This window comes from Nannobrachium achirus, assembly GCF_963921795.1.
Source record: "Nannobrachium achirus genome assembly, chromosome: 7".
Classification (NCBI taxonomy): Eukaryota; Metazoa; Chordata; class Actinopteri; order Myctophiformes; family Myctophidae; genus Nannobrachium; species Nannobrachium achirus.
In genome coordinates this window covers 71,137,592-71,157,576 of record NC_137816.1, presented here as the reverse complement: position 1 = coordinate 71,157,576, position 19,985 = coordinate 71,137,592, and the positions used below count along the sequence as shown (strand labels likewise).

Below are 19,985 nucleotides of genomic sequence, written 5' to 3'. Positions count from 1 at the left end.
AAAATTTGAGTTACTAACGTTCGCTTTGAAAATACATAGGCTATATTCAAAGATTTGCACACATTTTCATGACTTTTTCAAAAATAGCAGATCTACAAGCTACGAGCTTGTATATCTGCTATTTTTCACTGGCTAAAGTGATAGTTCACCTATTTTTGACATGAAGCTGTGTGAAATACTTGCCATTAAAATAGTGGTTACAAATGTATTAATTCATTACCAGAGTTAGAGTTCTCAAATTCTGCCCGAGCCCGACCCGACCCGGCCCGGCCCGACGTAATCGGGCCGAGCCGGGCCCAAAAATTATAATAATTAGTCGGGCCGGGCCGGGCTCCGGGCTCCGCCACTCAAGCAACAGAGAACAGGCGCATATCACTGTCTGCCTGTCTTTAGCGCAGCTCTGAAGCCTGTCTAAGTTCCTAACCAATTATCCAAGGATAATCGGTGACGCATACGGAAGTATAGTATATCAGTCTCATAGAGCGGTCTGGTTGTTGTGATGACGTCACAATCGAAACCTTTGGATATACGGAAGTCTGTCACAGGCAGCGAGTCACCGTTAGCTCCGTGTGTGGAGCGGCTACGATGAAAGTTTGGAGCTGCATGTTAAATTAAAAGGCAGCAGGCAATTTCACAAGTTTGTAATAAGTATAAATCCAAGAAAACTAGCCTACTTTCAAAGCGGAACCAACCTGGATATATTGACAAGGACTTAAAAGGATTGTATTACAACAACATCAACATGATCAACCTAAAAGCACCACACGTTGACAGCCTTACCTGATGATAGAGACGTTCATCTCATCTGGTAAGATATTAATTCCATTATGCTTTCTGGTTAATCAAGTGTCCTTTGCTGCTGCTGTGTGCATTTATATTAAAGGGTTTACAGCCGTAGCGCGCCGCTTATTACGTGCCTGAGTTGTGTATGTTTAAGCATGGTGGCCAGGAGGTGTCGCGCACTAAAGAACAGATCTGCAAGCCCAGAATGCAAGCCAGATGAACACGTTTTGGGTTTATAGATCTGCCTGTGTTTGATGCGTGACCGTTGAAAGGACGAAACATAAATCACGCAGGCAGCGACAACGGAGAGAGAGGATGAGAGCTGTATGATTGAGATTGACTCTAGTGTTGACAACAACAGGGATTTAACGTTAGCACATTTTGTGCAGAACCTTGCATGTTTCATGAGCAATTTAACACGTGAAGTTGCCATTTCGCCAACTATTATATGTCCATTCTCTCACTGTTGTAATTTGAGACACTGGTGCTGCCTACTGGGCTGGCGACGTTTCTTTTTTTTTCTCCTCTCACTCGGGCTTTCGGGTTTTCGGGCCGAAAATGATGATAATTGTTAGGGTCGGGCCGGGCTTCGGGTCGGCCCACTCGGGCCCAGTTAGGGCCGGGCCTTAATTTCCAGGCCCGATGAGAACTCTAACCAGAGTCCCGTGGTCAGAGTTCTGGTCAGTTTTAGATGAATATAAAGTAGTTCTGGTGATTTGGCAGGGGCTCATGGCCCAATCATTAAAAATAGATGAATCCACAAAACTAGCATTTGCATTGTTGACCTATTTCTACTAAATAGACCAACTTTCGTTCAACTTTGACCCCTCTGTCACATGGTACTATTTTTTGTGTCCAGTATCACTACGCCGCTGCAACGTATTTCCCCAAAACAAGGTGCTTTGCAGTCAGCTGATCAGAACGAAACCTCGCTCTATATGGTAGAAATAGGCCAACAATACAAATGACGCTAGTTTTGTGGATTAATCTATTTTCAATGATTGGGCCACGCCAAATGGCCCCCATCCCATTGGAACTACTTAATATTCATTAGAAACTGACCAGAACTCTGACCACGGGACTCTGGTAATCAATTAATACATTTTTAACCATTGTTTTAATGGCAAGTATTTCACACAGCTTTATGTCAAAAATAGGTGAACTATCACTTTAAAGCATTCAATAATTCTAGGCCTAAATTAACCCATGTCGTCCAGAAGCAGAATCAGGCCTTGTGTAGCTGTAACATGTTGTTGTTGTTGTTGTTATTGTTGTTTGTTGTTGTTGTGATATCTTCTGCTAAGGCTTCTGTCTTGTTTTAATCTGCTGCCACAGCCAGAGACGTTAGCCGCAGCACGGGTAAGATCTACCCCCTCCCCCCACCCCTCTACCCTGTTTACCCCGCTACCCTGTTTATACTGTTACCCCGTTTATTATGTTACCCTGTTTTATAATCTGCTGCCAGAGACAGTAGCCGCAGCACGGGTAAAGCCATTTGCACACAGGCGCGCTTATCCGCACGGATAAAACGGACGATTTCATTTTTTTTAAAGAAAACAATGATTCTCTACGACCTCATGCACACCGGATCCGAATTAGCCGTGCGACAAGTGGCTGCGGTCGTGCGTTTTTTTTTTTTTTTTCTCGATCGAACCCAGTTCGATTTGTGCGTCTTGTCGCATGCGGAAAAAAAACTCATCACTACTTTTATGACTCCTTTTGGGATCCGCACAGCCTTGCACACCAAATACAATGTGTTTTATTCATGTAGCAAACGAAAAAAACGCAACTGTCCTGTGTGCAAAGTGCTTAAGATCCCCCCCCCCCCCTCCCCTTTATTCTGCTATGCTATGTTGATTTTACACACGCACACACACACTTATCTTTAAAACCACAGATATAAAATCATAGATATAAAATCATAGATATAAAATCATAGATATAAAATCATAGATATACAAACCATAGATATACAAACCATAGATATAAAACCATAGATATACAAACCATAGATATACAAACCATAGATATACAAACCATAGATATACAAACCATAGATATAAAACCATAGATATACAAACCATAGATATACAAACCATAGATATACAAACCATAGATATACAAACCATAGATATACAAACCATAGATATACAAACCATAGATATACAAACCATAGATATAAAAACCATAGATATACAAACCATAGATATAAAACCATAGATATACAAACCATAGATATATAAACCATAGATATACAAACCATAGATATACAAACCATAGATATACAAACCATAGATATACAAACCATAGATATACAAACCATAGATATACAAACCATAGATATACAAACCATAGATATATAAACCATAGATATATAAACCATAGATATACAAACCATAGATATACAAACCATAGATATAAAATCATAGATATAAAACCATAGATATACAAACCATAGATATACAAACCATAGATATAAAACCATAGATATACAAACCATAGATATAAAATCATAGATATAAAACCATAGATATACAAACCATAGATATACAAACCATAGATATACAAACCATAGATATACAAACCATAGATATACAAACCATAGATATACAAACCATAGATATACAAACCATAGATATACAAACCATAGATATACAAACCATAGATATACAAACCATAGATATACAAACCATAGATATACAAACCATAGATATACAAACCATAGATATACAAACCATAGATATACAAACCATAGATATAAAATCATAGATATACAAACCATAGATATACAAACCATAGATATACAAACCATAGATATACAAACCATAGATATACAAACCATAGATATACAAACCATAGATATACAAACCATAGATATACAAACCATAGATATACAAACCATAGATATACAAACCATAGATATACAAACCATAGATATACAAACCATAGACAAGTCGCTGGCGGCTGCAGGTCAAAGGTCATTGGAGTGAAAACACCAGGTGGCTGAAGTGCTGAGGGCTCTTTATAGCTGCCACTCAAAGTGACTACTGGTTTTATAATGAACGTCAGCAGCCAATGAGGAGTCTAGGTTTTCTAATGAACTGCAGCAGCCAATGAGGAGTCTAGGTTTTCTAATGAACTGCAGCAGCCAATGAGGAGTCTAGGATTTCTAATGAACTGCAGCAGCCAATGAGGAGTCTAGGATTTCTAATGAACTGCAGCAGCCAATGAGGAGTCTAGGTTTTCTAATGAACTGCAGCAGCCAATGAGGAGTCTAGGATTTCTAATGAACTGCAGCAGCTAATGAGGAGTCTAGGACTTTCTATGTGTTTAAAACGAGCAGAAGTCCAAACCAGAAGACGTCCTCGTCTGTCTTTCTGTCTTCTCTTTGTCTCCGTTCGTCCTCAGATGTCTTAATGTCCACCGTTTGTTCTGTCCCTTTAAAGAGATATTTCAAAAAAAAAAAAACTTTGGTAATTTTATCATCTAATCAGGCTTTTATGAACACCCTGAACAGTTTTTAATTTGCTTGATTCAACATTTAGATATTTGATGTAAATGTTACCAGGCCCTCCAGGCCCAGGGCCTCTCCCCACACACACCCATTGTAACTTCAAACTTATTTTTAACCATGATAGATTCATTAAAAACACCCATTACTTTTTTTTCTGGTGACTCATATTATTTATTATTTTGAGTCACCAGAGTCACCAGACAAAATAATGGGTGTTTTTAATGAACCTATCATGGTTAAAATGAAGTTTGAAGTTACAATGGGTGTGTGTGGGGAGAGGCCCTGGGCCTGGAGGGCCTGGTAACATTTACATCAAATATCTAAATATTGAATCAAGCAAATTAAAAACTGTCCTGGGTGTTCATAAAAGCCTGATTAGATGATAAAATGACCAAACGTTTTTTTTTAAAGTGAAATATCCCTTTAAGTTAAAGATTAGTTTAGATCTGTGTTTTTATTAAAGACTACTTATAGATCAGTGTTTTCCCAAACGTTTTTGCTCAAAAGATAAATCCCAACTACAGTGAAAATATCCGATCTGCAAGCTCACAAACGTGCCACATTGCAACTCGTGTGAGCTTGCACATCGTCTATTTTCACTTATTACATTTTTGGCATCTATTGATGACATTATTTTTTTAACAATACGTTCTACACTTCAGTCCTGCCTACGGAACTCGCCTGTCGGCTTGTTCCTGCGGCAAGGCTGTCGTGCAGGATAACCGTGTTATGCACACCCTCTCGTGTAATATTGCTTAAACGTCACACATAATCAATCTTGATAACCTTTAATCTACTGCAATCCCCCATCAGGCCCAGAAGGTTTTAACTCTAGGTTGTATCTCCCCCATCAGGCCCAGAAGGTTTTAACTCTAGGTTGTATCTCCCCCATCAGAAGGTTTTAACTCTAGGTTGTATCTCCCCCATCAGGCCCAGAAAGTTTTAACTCTAGGTTGTATCTCCCCCATCAGAAGGTTTTAACTCTAGGTTGTATCTCCCCCATCAGAAGGTTTTAACTCTAGGTTGTATCTCCCCCATCAGGCCCAGAAGGTTTTAACTCTAGGTTGTATCTCCTCCATCAGAAGGTTTTAACTCTAGGTTGTATCTCCCCCATCAGGTCCAGAAGGTTTTAACTCTAGGTTGTATCTCCCCCATCAGGCCCAGAAGGTTTTAACTCTAGGTTGTATCTCCTCCATCAGGTCCAGAAGGTTTTAACTCTAGGTTGTATCTCCTCCATCAGGTCCAGAAGGTTTTAACTCTAGGTTGTATCTCCCCCATCAGGTCCAGAAGGTTTTAACTCTAGGTTGTATCTCCCCCATCAGAAGGTTTTAACTCTAGGTTGTATCTCCCCCATCAGGCCCAGAAGGTTTTAACTCTAGGTTGTATCTCCTCCATCAGAAGGTTTTAACTCTAGGTTGTATCTCCTCCATCAGAAGGTTTTAACTCTAGGTTGTATCTCCTCCATCAGAAGGTTTTAACTCTAGGTTGTATCTCCTCAATCAGGCCCAGAAGGTTTTAACTCTAGGTTGTATCTCCCCCATCAGAAGGTTTTAACTCTAGGTTGTATCTCCTCAATCAGGCCCAGAAGGTTCTAACTCTAGGTTGTATCTCCTCCATCAGAAGGTTTTAACTCTAGGTTGTATCTCCTCCATCAGAAGGTTTTAACTCTAGGTTGTATCTCCCCCATCAGAAGGTTTTAACTCTAGGTTGTATCTCCCCCATCAGAAGGTTTTAACTCTAGGTTGTATCTCCCCCATCAGAAGGTTTTAACTCTAGGTTGTATCTCCTCCATCAGGCCCAGAAGGTTTTAACTCTAGGTTGTATCTCCTCCATCAGAAGGTTTTAACTCTAGGTTGTATCTCCCCCATCAGAAGGTTTTAACTCTAGGTTGTATCTCCTCCATCAGAAGGTTTTAACTCTAGGTTGTATCTCCCCCATCAGAAGGTTTTAACTCTAGGTTGTATCTCCCCCATCAGAAGGTTTTAACTCTAGGTTGTATCTCCCCCATCAGAAGGTTTTAACTCTAGGTTGTATCTCCTCAATCAGGCCCAGAAGGTTTTAACTCTAGGTTGTATCTCCCCCATCAGAAGGTTTTAACTCTAGGTTGTATCTCCTCCATCAGAAGGTTTTAACTCTAGGTTGTATCTCCTCCATCAGAAGGTTTTAACTCTAGGTTGTATCTCCTCCATCAGGTCCAGAAGGTTTTAACTCTAGGTTGTATCTCCTCCATCAGGCCCAGAAGGTTTTAACTCTAGGTTGTATCTCCTCCATCAGAAGGTTTTAACTCTAGGTTGTATCTCCCCCATCAGAAGGTTTTAACTCTAGGTTGTATCTCCTCAATCAGGCCCAGAAGGTTTTAACTCTAGGTTGTATCTCCTCCATCAGAAGGTTTTAACTCTAGGTTGTATCTCCTCCATCAGAAGGTTTTAACTCTAGGTTGTATCTCCTCCATCAGAAGGTTTTAACTCTAGGTTGTATCTCCCCCATCAGAAGGTTTTAACTCTAGGTTGTATCTCCTCCATCAGAAGGTTTTAACTCTAGGTTGTATCTCCCCCATCAGAAGGTTTTAACTCTAGGTTGTATCTCCTCCATCAGAAGGTTTTAACTCTAGGTTGTATCTCCTCAATCAGGCCCAGAAGGTTTTAACTCTAGGTTGTATCTCCTCCATCAGAAGGTTTTAACTCTAGGTTGTATCTCCTCCATCAGAAGGTTTTAACTCTAGGTTGTATCTCCTCCATCAGAAGGTTTTAACTCTAGGTTGTATCTCCCCCATCAGAAGGTTTTAACTCTAGGTTGTATCTCCTCCATCAGAAGGTTTTAACTCTAGGTTGTATCTCCCCATCAGAAGGTTTTAACTCTAGGTTGTATCTCCCCATCAGAAGGTTTTAACTCTAGGTTGTATCTCCTCCATCAGGCCCAGAAGGTTTTAACTCTAGGTTGTATCTCCTCCATCAGAAGGTTTTAACTCTAGGTTGTATCTCCTCCATCAGAAGGTTTTAACTCTAGGTTGTATCTCCTCCATCAGAAGGTTTTAACTCTAGGTTGTATCTCCTCCATCAGAAGGTTTTAACTCTAGGTTGTATCTCCCCATCAGAAGGTTTTAACTCTAGGTTGTATCTCCCCATCAGAAGGTTTTAACTCTAGGTTGTATCTCCCCCATCAGGCCCAGAAGGTTTTAACTCTAGGTTGTATCTCCTCCATCAGAAGGTTTTAACTCTAGGTTGTATCTCCTCCATCAGAAGGTTTTAACTCTAGGTTGTATCTCCTCCATCAGAAGGTATTAACTCTAGGTTGTATCTCCCCCATCAGAAGGTTTTAACTCTAGGTTGTATCTCCTCCATCAGAAGGTTTTAACTCTAGGTTGTATCTCCCCATCAGAAGGTTTTAACTCTAGGTTGTATCTCCCCCATCAGGCCCAGAAGGTTTTAACTCTAGGTTGTATCTCCCCCATCAGGCCCAGAAGGTTTTAACTCTAGGTTGTATCTCCTCCATCAGGTCCAGAAGGTTTTAACTCTAGGTTGTATCTCCCCCATCAGGTCCAGAAGGTTTTAACTCTAGGTTGTATCTCCCCCATCAGAAGGTTTTAACTCTAGGTTGTATCTCCTCCATCAGAAGGTTTTAACTCTAGGTTGTATCTCCCCCATCAGAAGGTTTTAACTCTAGGTTGTATCTCCTCCATCAGAAGGTTTTAACTCTAGGTTGTATCTCCTCCATCAGGCCCAGAAGGAGCCAACCTGTTCATCTACCATCTCCCCCAGGAGTTTGGAGACCAGGACCTTCTTCAGATGTTCATGCCTTTTGGAAACGTCATCTCTGCCAAGGTCTTCATCGACAAGCAGACCAACCTCAGCAAGTGTTTCGGTCAGTTCCTTACTTCCTTCTTAAAGGAGGACTTCACCACTTTTCAACCTATTTTCATATAATTGGTCCTCACTAAAAAATAGCTTTTTTGAGTGGTGGTCTCACCGCCACTCCTGTAATCAGGTTTCACGATGCCGTGTCTGTATGTATGTCTGTCGCCTGTCATACCTCTCCTGACCACACACGTTAAAGGAGGGGCGCTATTGAGCAGGCAGACTCAAGGAGGGCTGTGGGCAGGTCAGAAACCCATTGTCTTGTGACATCATCGATTGGGAATCCAAGCTAATAGAAAATGCAGGCTTTCTATTCCTGAAAAGTTGCAATGTTAAAGTGGAAGCCATTGTTCTCGCGATAATAAAAATCGAAATATTATTTTCTAATATATATATATATATATATATATTTTTTTTTTTTTTTTTTTTTTTTTTAAAGTGATGATGTCACAAGACGATGGATTCTGAACTTCCCACAGCTCTCCTAGGAGACTTGGACTGGGTAGAAAAAAATTGCGCTATTTTATTATGAACATTAGTGAGGACCTATTATATGAAGATGGGTTGAAAAGTGGTGAAGTCCTCCTTTAAGCTTTCTATCTGTGTGTGTGTGTGTGTGTGTGTGTGTGTGTGTGTGTGTGTGTGTGTGTGTGTGTGTGTGTGTGTGTGTGTGTGTGTGTGTGTGTGTGTGTGTGTGTGTGTGCGTGCGTGCGTGCGTGCGTGCGTGCGTGCGTGCGTGCGTGCGTGCGTGCGTGCGTGCGTGCGTGCGTGCGTGCGTGCGTGCGTGTGTGTGTGTGTGGACAATAGGGCATTCACCAAATATTCGAACATTCGAATATCAAAGTCACTATTCGACGTTGTTCACCGAAGTCGAATATTTCCTTTTTTTTTCTTTAAAATATATATATAGTTTATAAAGCTTGGCTAGATAGGAAGTCATAAGAATGAGTTGTCAATGCCCCTGGTGGATGAATTTGTTAATGCTCTATACCAGGGGTTCTCAAACCTTTTTAGGCCGTGACCCCCAAAATAAACATATTTGAACTGGGGACCCCCACCCTGACAAGCACTTGGAATTGTAGGAATTACATTTAATGTGACTCGGTCCCACAGATAAATATTGTGAAAATAGCAGATCTACATGCTCACAACGCCTCGCAACGCAAGGCGTTGTGAGCATGTAGATCTGCTATTTTCACAATGTTCTCCTCTTGCTTACTCAATATTTGACAGTTTGGCCAGTCCTGTCCAATATTCCACTGTTCGAATACTTTGAGGTCGAATAATTTGAATACTAAAAATCACTATTCGTGAATGCCCTAGTGCAAATATAGTGGTCCTCTGAAGTGAAGAGTGGACATGTAGTGGTCCTCTGGAGCAGGTCCTCTGGAGCAGGGGTTCCCAAACTCTTTTGTCTCAGGGCACCCCATAAATATATTGGTGTTAGTTTTCCTCGCAACATAATCACTAAAATATCGTCACTGTCAGGCAGAAACCTCGTATCTCCAAGTTTCAAATGTGTATGTCTTTTGGTAAAGCAAAGCCCTGCTTCATCACACAAGACTCTTGCACAAACACAAAACGCCTCGCGATGCGCGATGTGCTTGTAGATCGGCTGTTTTCACTAGTTTAGTACATTTTATAGATGATAAATACAACGGTTTTGGACATACAAGGTTTCCACCCGACAACGACGATATGCTATAAAATATGATATACTAATATACTATATACTATATACTAATACAAAATATATAGCTGAGTTATTACATCCTAAGGTCAATGTAAGAGCTCTTAGATCTTCAAATAAAGACCTTCTGGACATCCCGACAACACGCTTGATATCAAAAGGTGATCGAGCTTTTGAAGCAGTCGCTCCCACCCTCTGGAACGACTTACCGCTATCCCTGAAACGATCAGTGTCAGTCGAATCCTTTAAAGGGCAGTTAAAAACCTATTTGTTTCGTAAACATTTTAATTTATAAATTGTTTTTTTTTATTGCTGAATGATTTCTATGTACATTTTCTCTACCTTGTTTGTTATTCACTTTGTTGTTGTGTTTCATTTTATTGTGATGTTTTGTTTGACTTGCTCTTTTATTGTACAGCACTTTGTAACATCTGTTTTGAAAAGCGCTATATAAATAAATTTACCTTACCTTACCTTACCTATAAATATAAGGTGCTGGGAGTGAAAATTATAATGTAGGGGTGCCTCGGATTAAAACAATATTTATAGTGGTGACCTGAGACAAAAAGGTTTGGGAACCACTGCTGTAATCATTTTTTTAAACCACCCCCTGCCCGCCCCCCCAGAAGTGGAATGTCTGCCCGAAATCTCAGACTCTCTTCCCAAAACGAGGTGTGTGATAGAGTCTGACGCTTGCAGTCAGGCTAGCATGGTATAAAGGTGGTTGCACACTGCTGCGTTTTTCGTTGCGAAATGCGTTTATCAGGACAAGGAGAGAGAGGGAGATAGAGAGAGCAAGGGACCGAGTGGTGCGCGAAACGGGCGGCAGTGTGCAAACGTGACTGACATAACGTGAGGTTGATTTTTTTATTTGCGTGCTCCGAAATTCACTCCGATATTCGGCCCGAAAAACGCAGCAGTGTGCAACCACCTCTACAGTAACACGGTGCATGTGGCGCCCCCCACAGGCTTCGTCAGCTACGACAACCCGGTGTCGTCGCAGGCTGCCATCCAGTCCATGAACGGCTTCCAGATCGGAATGAAGAGGCTGAAGGTTCAGCTGAAACGATCCAAGAACGACAGCAAGCCTTACTGAGAGGAGAGAGAGAGAGAGAGAGGGAGAGAGACACTGACTCACTGCAGAGGAGGAGGAGGGGCTGTGCTTCTGGTAAGTTCTAGAAGATGGAAGACAGAAGACCCCCCCCCCCCCCCCCCACATCACTCCACTACCACTACTACTCTCACTTGTTTAAAAAAGAAAATCAAACCTCGGTTCGAAGTGAAGCAGCTGTGAATTTTTATTCGGTGTGTTCTAGAGCTATGAAATCTGTGTTCTGGATCTGTACATTCTGTGTTCTAGATTTATACTTTCTAAAAAAAAGTATAGTATGAATTCTGACTGAATGAATGATTTTGTCTAAATAAATCTGCTCACGTCAGCAGAACGTGACGTGTTTTGCTTTAAGCGTACGAGAGTTCAACGTATCAATTAGCTTTTAATATCCACGCATCGATTGCTGTGATTGAAATGTCAACTTCCCAAACACATCAATATGAGAAACGTAGTGGAGTGATGTCATCACTTTGGCCCCGCCCCCTCACAGGGGGAGGAGCCTTTATGCCGGGGGGAGGGGGCGTGGCTTCACTCGGCTCCCAGCCAATCCCAACGCCCTCTTCCGTTTTGTAAACCGTGTGACTCCGCGGAGAAAAAAAATAGACACTCGAGTCACCATTTCACACTGGATGATATCCTTATTATTATTATTATTATTATTATTACTGTTCTGTTGTGGCAATTATTTTGTTTTGTTTTTAATTGAGTTGAAAAATGCTAATGTTTTTATTTAAGTTGTCATCAGTTTGCTGTGTTAAATATATTTATAGTTATATTAGTAATGACGTTGATGACTTTCACACTCCACAGCCACTTGCCAAAATACACCTTCTGCTTTAAGCCCCGCCCCTCACGTTGTTAAGAGCCCTTAACGAGGTCGTTAAGAGCCCTTGACGAGGTGGCTGGACCAGGGTGGACTGACTACAAAAACAAAACAAACAAAAAACAACACCAACACACAACAACACACCTTTACACACACTGTGTAACACACACACACACACACACACACACACACACACACACTGTATCTAGGGTTGTGTGGATCTCATTGCTTATTAGTTATTTTGTTAGTTTTGGTTTGTTTACTGATGATGTGATGCTGTGCGTTTTGAATCCTGGTGTTTTTTTGTAACATGTCCTCATTGGCTCAGCTGGGACGACCACGCCCAGGGGCGGAGTCAGGGATCCACCCCATATATGGGTATCAGTTGAGGACCCGCCCATATATGGGTATCAGTAAGACCCGCCCATATATGGGTATCAAGTCAGGGATCCACCCGTATATATATATATCGTACGTATGGTCGGTACGGGCCGATGTTCACCTCCTCGACCGTAATCGGCAAATAGGTCGTCAATTTTGCGAAGACGCTGGGCGATGTTTACGGCATCTAAAAATTGTGTTTCATCTGCAGCCTACAGAGCGACACTTGTGTTTTATTATAATCATAAATTAACACTTAAGTTGCAATGATTTTTTCTCTTTGAAGGTTTGCGATGCCATGGTCTCCATAGACTTCCATGTAATTCATAGTGCACGGATCGTGCACGCCCATGCCTAGATCATGCACCGTGTGTGTGCACGCTGTTCACAGCTTTCAAAAAAATAATCCGCTTGGAAATCCGTTCAGGCATTCATGATTTAGCAGCCATTATGTTTTCTTCAAATGTAAACAAACATGGCTGCCATGTTTGAAAGAATGGGTTGGTATGGGGGTTAAACATGCAATTTCGCGATCGCGATCATGCCTAACACATTTCTGGAGGTCCAAAAAACATTTTTGAAAAAAAAAAATATATATATGTTTTTATTTTTTTACACGTCGGTCTCCATATCGGTCTGGTGTTTCCATATATGGTCTGGTGTTTCCATATATGGTCTGGTGTTTCCATATATGGGTGCATTCCTAGACGCGGTCCTTCCCAGCTGGGCCACTAGAGGGCACTGTGGTCACCTGTTCTGTTTAAGTATCATTTATTCTATTGGAGCAAAATGACCTCCAACCAACCAATCAGTGAACAGGATTCAGCCGGCCACTGCTTTTTATTGAGGACGTTGTTGTCGATGTTGTTGTCCTCTTTCTCCAGAAACGTAATCTTTTTTTTTTCTTTTTTTTTATAATCTAAAGAATTGGAAAGAGTTTGCAAAAAGGAGACAATGATGATGTATATTACAAACGTATTATTATTATAATTATTATTATTATTGTTCTGCCTTTTCTATTTTTATAGAGGTTTTCTACTTCTCCTGTGCGTCGTACGGGAAACTTATTTATTGCCTAAATTATTTATCTGAATGGAAATGATTGTTTAAGAAAAGAGGAAAACATTTAAGATGAGATAATGAATCTTCAACAGTATTTTGTAGAATCCTAATGTGAAACTCTTTGACAGTTCCTAATCCTAACCCTAATCCTAATCCTAATGTGAAACTCTTTGACAGTTCGTTCTTCTTTCTTTTTTAAAAACTCTTGGGATGTATATTGTGCCCTTAGCCCCTCCCCTCGCTGTGTTGTCGTCATGGTAACCCCTTGGCATGTATTCACCATATTCCTGGCCCCGCCCCCGGCTTCCTGTTCATATCCTTAAAGAGGCGGAGGCTGAAAAAGCTGGCCTGAAAAACCTCATTTGGTTTCCTGTTGTCCTTGCAATAAAGTGTCAGTAGTTGGCGCTCTGGCGAATTTGTGTCTCTAAAAAAATAGTATAGTTGCTTATTGGGCTGCCTTACTTTCTAATATTTTTTTAAACCAGTGGCTTTTCATATCAAGGACCCCAGATTAACACATGTGTCCACAGTCGCATACCCCCATCTGAAAATATGTGGTGCCAGGGACCACCACACAGATTTATGTTGTTAAAATGTTTCAAAAATATTCAAATGTCTGTTTTTTTTTCTCAATATTTTTAAATAGCAAATATACAAGCTCACAATGTGACACATTGTGAGCTTGCTGATCTGCTATTTTCAATTGTAAATGTAAAGTAGTAAAACTGAGCCTAGTTGCTTCTGTTGGGCTTATTTCTTTGGCAAAATCTGGCAACAGACAATTCCCTGTCACTTCCTTACTTGGGAGGAAGTGAAAAGATGTTTTTTTTTTGTTTTGTTTTTTTAAGCAGCGCACAGAGAAAAACTCTCTAGCGCCCTCTGTAAAAGAAAATGGCAGCCTCCATGGAGAAGGCCAGGAATATGGTGAATAGGACATGCGTAGGACATGCGTAGGACCCGCCAGTGCTGCTAAATAAAACACTTTAGGAATTTAAACAACTTGCTACACGAAACGTGGGAAAGGAGTCCATATTTAAATTAACTCATTGTGTGCCTAACCCTGTATTATACAGCACAAGATGGAACCTGTACACTACTGTATGATTTTATTTTAATTTTATTTATTGATATATTTATTTAAAACAAACTGCAAAGAAAAAGCACGTCATGAAAACCCAAAGAATAGAATTCTGTAGATTGAGATCGTCAGTCTACTGCCCTCTGCTGGCCTTCAGCTGTCCTGCAGCTCAATGTGACAGTGTTGAAGACACGCCCCCCTCTGTGACTGGCCACAATGAACCAAAGCCCGCTGGACAGAAATGTACCGTTCAACCGGACAGTAGATGATCCTGTCTGACGCTTATAGTCGTTTAAATGTCACTGCTGTTACTGACATTATTATCAAGTACATGTCACTACTGTTACTGGCGTTTAGAGTCATTTAGATGTCACTACTGTTACTGGCGTTTGTGATCACTTAAAGTGAGTAGTAGTTCGAGTAGACATCGAGTAGTTCACCACTTTTCAACCTGTCTTCATATAATAGGTCCTCACTAATGTTCATGATAAAATATCACAATTTTTTTCTACTCAGTCCAAGTCTCCTAGGAGAGCTGTGGGAAGTTCAGAATCCATCGTCTTGTGACATCATCATTTTCCACAAAAAAAAATGTAATCAATATTTTTGAAAAAAATATTTAGATTTTTATTATCGCGAGAACAATGGCTTCCACTTTAAAATTGCAACTTTCCAGGAATAGAAAGCCTGCAGTTTCTATAAGCTGGATTGGCAATCGATGATGTCACAAGACGATGGGTTTCTGACCTGCCCACAGCCCTCCTCTGAGAAAAAAATAAAAATAAAAAAAAGGAAAAAGCTATTTTTGAGTGAGGACCAATTATATGAACATAGGTTGAAAAGTGGTGGAGTGCCCCTTTAAATGTCACTACTGTTACTGGCGTTTGTGATCACTTAAATTATTTTAACTAGCCCTTACCCGTTCAAAGATATGAGCTCCGAAATGATGTGCAGTGTGTGGGTTATGGGATGTGCACAGTGTGCACACAGTATATGAGGGATGGAAAGTAACTTTAACTGGTGCTTGCATGATAATATGTAGGAGCATCAATGTAAGAAATACCCGTTTCGTTTAATGGCTATAGAGATACTGTGTACCGATCTGCATGATTTTTGGACAACATCTGTAACAGGGCCAGACAACCGCCCACCCGCCTGCACACACACACACACACACACACACACACACACACACACACACACACACACACACACACACACACACACACACACACACACACACACACACACACACAGCTGGTTAAACATGTTGCCTCATGCTAGATGCAGAATAGATATGCCTCAAGCTAGATGCAGAATAGATATAGATACACCATAAAAATGCTAATATACAGCATATGATTTGTGAAAGTGACAAACGGGCTTCACAGTTATGTTAGGTGTGTTCATATGCTAATGGTGATGCGATTTCAGATCAATTGCTCCAGCCATTGAGGAGAAACGCTGTGACAGACACTCAGACAGACAGACAGACAGACAGACAGACAGACAGACAGACATTTTGAAAATTATATGTTTGATATCCTGCTGTCTTGTGTTTTCTAGGGTGAAACGTTGTTGAGTGTTGGGTGAACATCTAAGATAGACTCTGACTGAGTGTTGGTGAACATCTAAGATAGACTCTGACTGAGTGTTGGTGAACATCTAAGATAGACTCTGGCTGAGTGTTGGTGAACATCTAAGATAGACTCTGGCTGAGTGTTGGGTGAACATCTAAGATAGATTCTGGCTGAGTGTTGGGTGAACATCTAAGATAGACTCTGGCTGAGTGTTGGTGAACATCTAAGATAGACTCTGGCTGAGTGTTGGGTGAACATCTAAGATAGACTCTGGCTGAGTGTTGGGTGAACATCTAAGATAGACTCTGGCTGAGTGTTGGTGAACCTCTAAGATAGACTCTGGCTGAGTGTTGGTGAACCTCTAAGATAGACTCTGGCTGAGTGTTGGGTGAACATCTAAGATAGACTCTGGCTGAGTGTTGGTGAACCTCTAAGATAGACTCTGGCTGCAGAACGGCCCCGTTCAACTAAATTAAACTCACTGCTTAACGACCTCCTCTTGTAGGACTTTGTAATCACATGGCTCCTTAACGTTCGGACTTTCTGGGTGTTTTATTCGTATTTATTTTTATCTTCCTTGTTACTCGTATTAGCAGAGAGACGGGGTTACCAGCGTAACCTCTGAAGACGCTGAGGTGTTTAGCAATGTTGCATTGCTAACGTTAATGTCTGTTTACATATGTTGTGTGTTTTCACATGTTGTCTGTTTGCACATGTTGTGTGTTCGTGTCACTGTTGTGTAACCCCCATCCCCCCCCGTCACCTCAGTTAACAGTTAAATACATACAAAATTTAAAAATGTAAATTCATGGTGTCGTCCCTTTAAAGGACCTACACCATGAATTTTCACTTTTTCTATTTTAAAACTTTTTTTTGGGGTCCCACTGGCACCTTCTATCCTCACAAAGTCCTATTTCTGACAATTGTGTCTTTCTCTGGTTTTGGGAAGACAGAGATGAAAAGCTTTCCACGGGTTCTCAGAACAGTGCTGTTCTGAGAGTTGACGCATGTGACGTCACACGCGTTTCCCGTTTTAAAATAAAATTTAAAAAAAAAAAAACATTTTTTTTTTTTCAAAAAAAAATGTTTTTCCAAAAAACTTTTTTTTTTCAGTGGAAAAACCCCACTAGATGCGCCCCTGAGCAAACAGAGGCCGTTTTGGTATTGCAGCTGGAGAGCCTCATTATAGTAGAGCTAGAACAAACAAAAGGAATGGTCAGAGTGTTTGTTGGGGGTTAAAACCTGTCTAAGACTCAATTTTGAGCATATATTTATACAAAAAATATAGTTTTAAAAGCATGGTGTAGGCCCTTTAAAACAACAAAGAAGGGTTTAGTTTTTGATGTTAGCGACGCTCGGCAAAGTGTGTGTGGGGGGGGGGGGGGCCCACACCGTTTTACTCAAACATATAGTGAAACCCCCCCCTGTTTGTTGTTGACGACGTTTGTTTGTTTGTGGTGTTTTTTTAACCTCAGGTTTTTTTTTGTCTCCGTTTGTCTTTGTTTTTGTTTTGTGTTTTTTCTCCTCCAGAATCCTCCTCTCCTATTGGTTAGTGTCCATCCTTAGCTCCTCCTCCTCCTCTAGCATGTTGGCGTCCGTCTGTCCGTCCGTCCGTCACATCGTCCGTCAGTCCGTCTCTTCCTCTGTGTTTCTCCTCTGCACTGACGCTGCTGCTGCTGCTGCCCCCGGTGGAGACCCAGTGTCACTACACCACCTCCCCCCTCTGTTTTCACAGGGTTCCCACAAACGTCATGAAATTCCTGGGAATATTTTGAAAAAAAATAAAATAAAAAAAATCCAGTACCGGAAAAGTTTTGGAATTTATCAAGGGTCCTGGAAGGTCCTGGGAAAAAAATAGCTATGCGTTGTTTTTGGTTATTGATTTTGTTAATGCCTCTGAAATGACAAATTAAACATGGGCCAAATTGCCAAATATTAGAGGGAGAAATTCGTTGTGAGCATGTAGATCTGCTATTTTCACAATAGAAACGTGTTATACAAAATTCCTCAACTCTTAGTGCTCGTCAGGGTGGGGGGGTCCCCAGTTAAAACATGTTTATTTCGGGGGGTCACGGCCTGAAAAGGTTGAGAACCACTGCCATACACTGCCTGTCTTAGGGCATATTGCGCATAGGAGTAAGCAACCTGTTATTGAGCTGAATTATTGTTATAATATAGTCCTGGAAATCGGGTTAAATATCCTGGAAAAGTTTTGGGAAAGTTTTGGAAATTAACTGGTAAAAATGTGTGGGAACCCTGATTTCAGCCCTGTGTTTGTTTGTGTTTGAGTTTTGTGCGTTTTTGTGTGTTTTTCTGTGTCGACTCATTTTACAACAAGGGGGGAGGGGGGCGCCAAAGAGACTGCCATCGAAGTTTAAGAAAAAACGTATTAAAGTTCCATTAGTATCGTTGTGAGAAAACGCATAAATATTATGAGAAAACGAGCGCAGATAATCTATTTTTCTAGAACTTGCTGACGTAAAAAACACACTAGATTTTACTAAAAAAATAAAAACAAACTTTATTTCTTATTTTGTTTACTTTTATCGTCTTTGTTTGTTTTATTTTTTAAACCAGCAGTCGACCCAAAGCCCCGCCCCCAAAATACCCTGCTTTGTTTTGTTTTGTGTGTGTGTGGGTTTGTGTGTGTGTGTGTGTGTGTGTGTGTGTGTGTGTGTGTGTGTGTGTGTGTGTGTGTGTGAAAGCAGCCTATCAGATTCTACAACACCCCCCCCCCCCACACACACACACACACACCACCAACTCTCTCTCTTTCTTGTGAATTATTATTATAATATATAAATTATATAAAACCGTTTCCTTTTTATGATTAAGTTGGACTTTGTATCGTTGTGCTGTTAGGATCATTTAGCAGTGGGAGTTTCTGTGAGAGATTATTTAGAAGAAAAACAAAAAGAAAACGTTTGTTTTATTCATGAGCGTTTCAGAGTGGGTGTGGTCTCCCCAGAGTGGGCGGGGCATCCCCAGAGTGGGCGTGGCCTCCCCAGAGTGTGCGGGGCATCCCCAGAGTGGGCGTGGCCACCGCAGGCACATACAGCGTGACATCGTCAGTAAACAGATGAGACGTCATTGGTCACGTGACATCAAGTAAACAGATGTCATTGGTCACGTGCCATCAAGTAAACGGATGTCATTGGTCACGTGACATCAATTAAACAGATGTCATTGGTCACAGTCGGCCTTAGATTGAACCAATCACAACGAGTCAGTTCATCTATCGAGGGCTTTTGGAGCAAAAAGGGCGTAAGTGACATTTACATTTTTTCATCACAGGACAGCTTTTCATTGATTGTAACAATTATTTAATTAAAAACAACATTAAAAAGTATATTTTGAAATACATTCATTGAAGCCTAATCTGTATTAAAGTATAGACTGATTGATTTAAAGTTATACCATGTAACTTTTTTTATAAAACATATCTTAAAATTGTCCTAACTATTAAATCGCTAAAGTTTTAGAACCCCCACTCCGTTCATTTCAGCCCCAAAAGCCTTTTCTTTATATGTTTTCTACCTAACCGTGACAGGGGCGGTCTTTCTCGGCAAAATTACGTCATTTGCATCATCTGTATACGTTGTGTATACGTTGGCCAATCACATCGCAGATCATACACACGTGATACACTACCGGCCAATCCGCGTCTCTTCAGGAAGTAGCCCCTCTCAGCAACCAGTGTTTACGATGGTGAAGGATTCTTAACCTCTCACTCTCCAAATGCAAACATACGCTCTTGGAAAATTACGTTATACCCCTCCACGGATTCGTATCGGTTGTGGCGCCGCTCCGGTGGTCCGCGACGACTCCGGGCGAAAAACGGACGTAAAAAGCAATACCGCGACTGACCACTAGTTTAGCAACTTACACAGTATAGCTTTAAATTAAATAATTACAATCAATAGAAAGCTGTCTTGTGAAAAAATGTAAAAATGTCACTTACGCCCTTTTCGCTCCAAGCCCTCGCTATTATGTTTATGTTTTTCACAGTATAATTTATCGTACCTTTTCACGACCGCACGTTTTACTATTCATGACCGCACGTTTTCCTTCTCGCACTACGAGTCCATTCGTTTTATAGAATC

At 40.9% G+C, this 19,985-nt stretch overlaps 1 protein-coding gene across 1 annotated transcript in view; it reads left to right on the top strand.

Annotated features, from left to right (window-relative positions):
* Nucleotides 1-18,525, top strand: part of celf1 (cugbp, Elav-like family member 1) — a 41,729-nt gene extending 23,204 nt beyond the window's left edge. Inside the window, exons 11-13 of the mRNA XM_080729598.1 lie at nucleotides 8,015-8,158; nucleotides 10,810-11,009; nucleotides 17,413-18,525. Coding sequence (XP_080585724.1) covers nucleotides 8,015-8,158; nucleotides 10,810-10,937 — 272 coding nt within the window. The 3' untranslated portion in view covers nucleotides 10,938-11,009; nucleotides 17,413-18,525. The remainder of the gene's footprint in view (nucleotides 1-8,014; nucleotides 8,159-10,809; nucleotides 11,010-17,412) is intronic.
* Nucleotides 18,526-19,985: the final 1,460 nt, after the last annotated feature.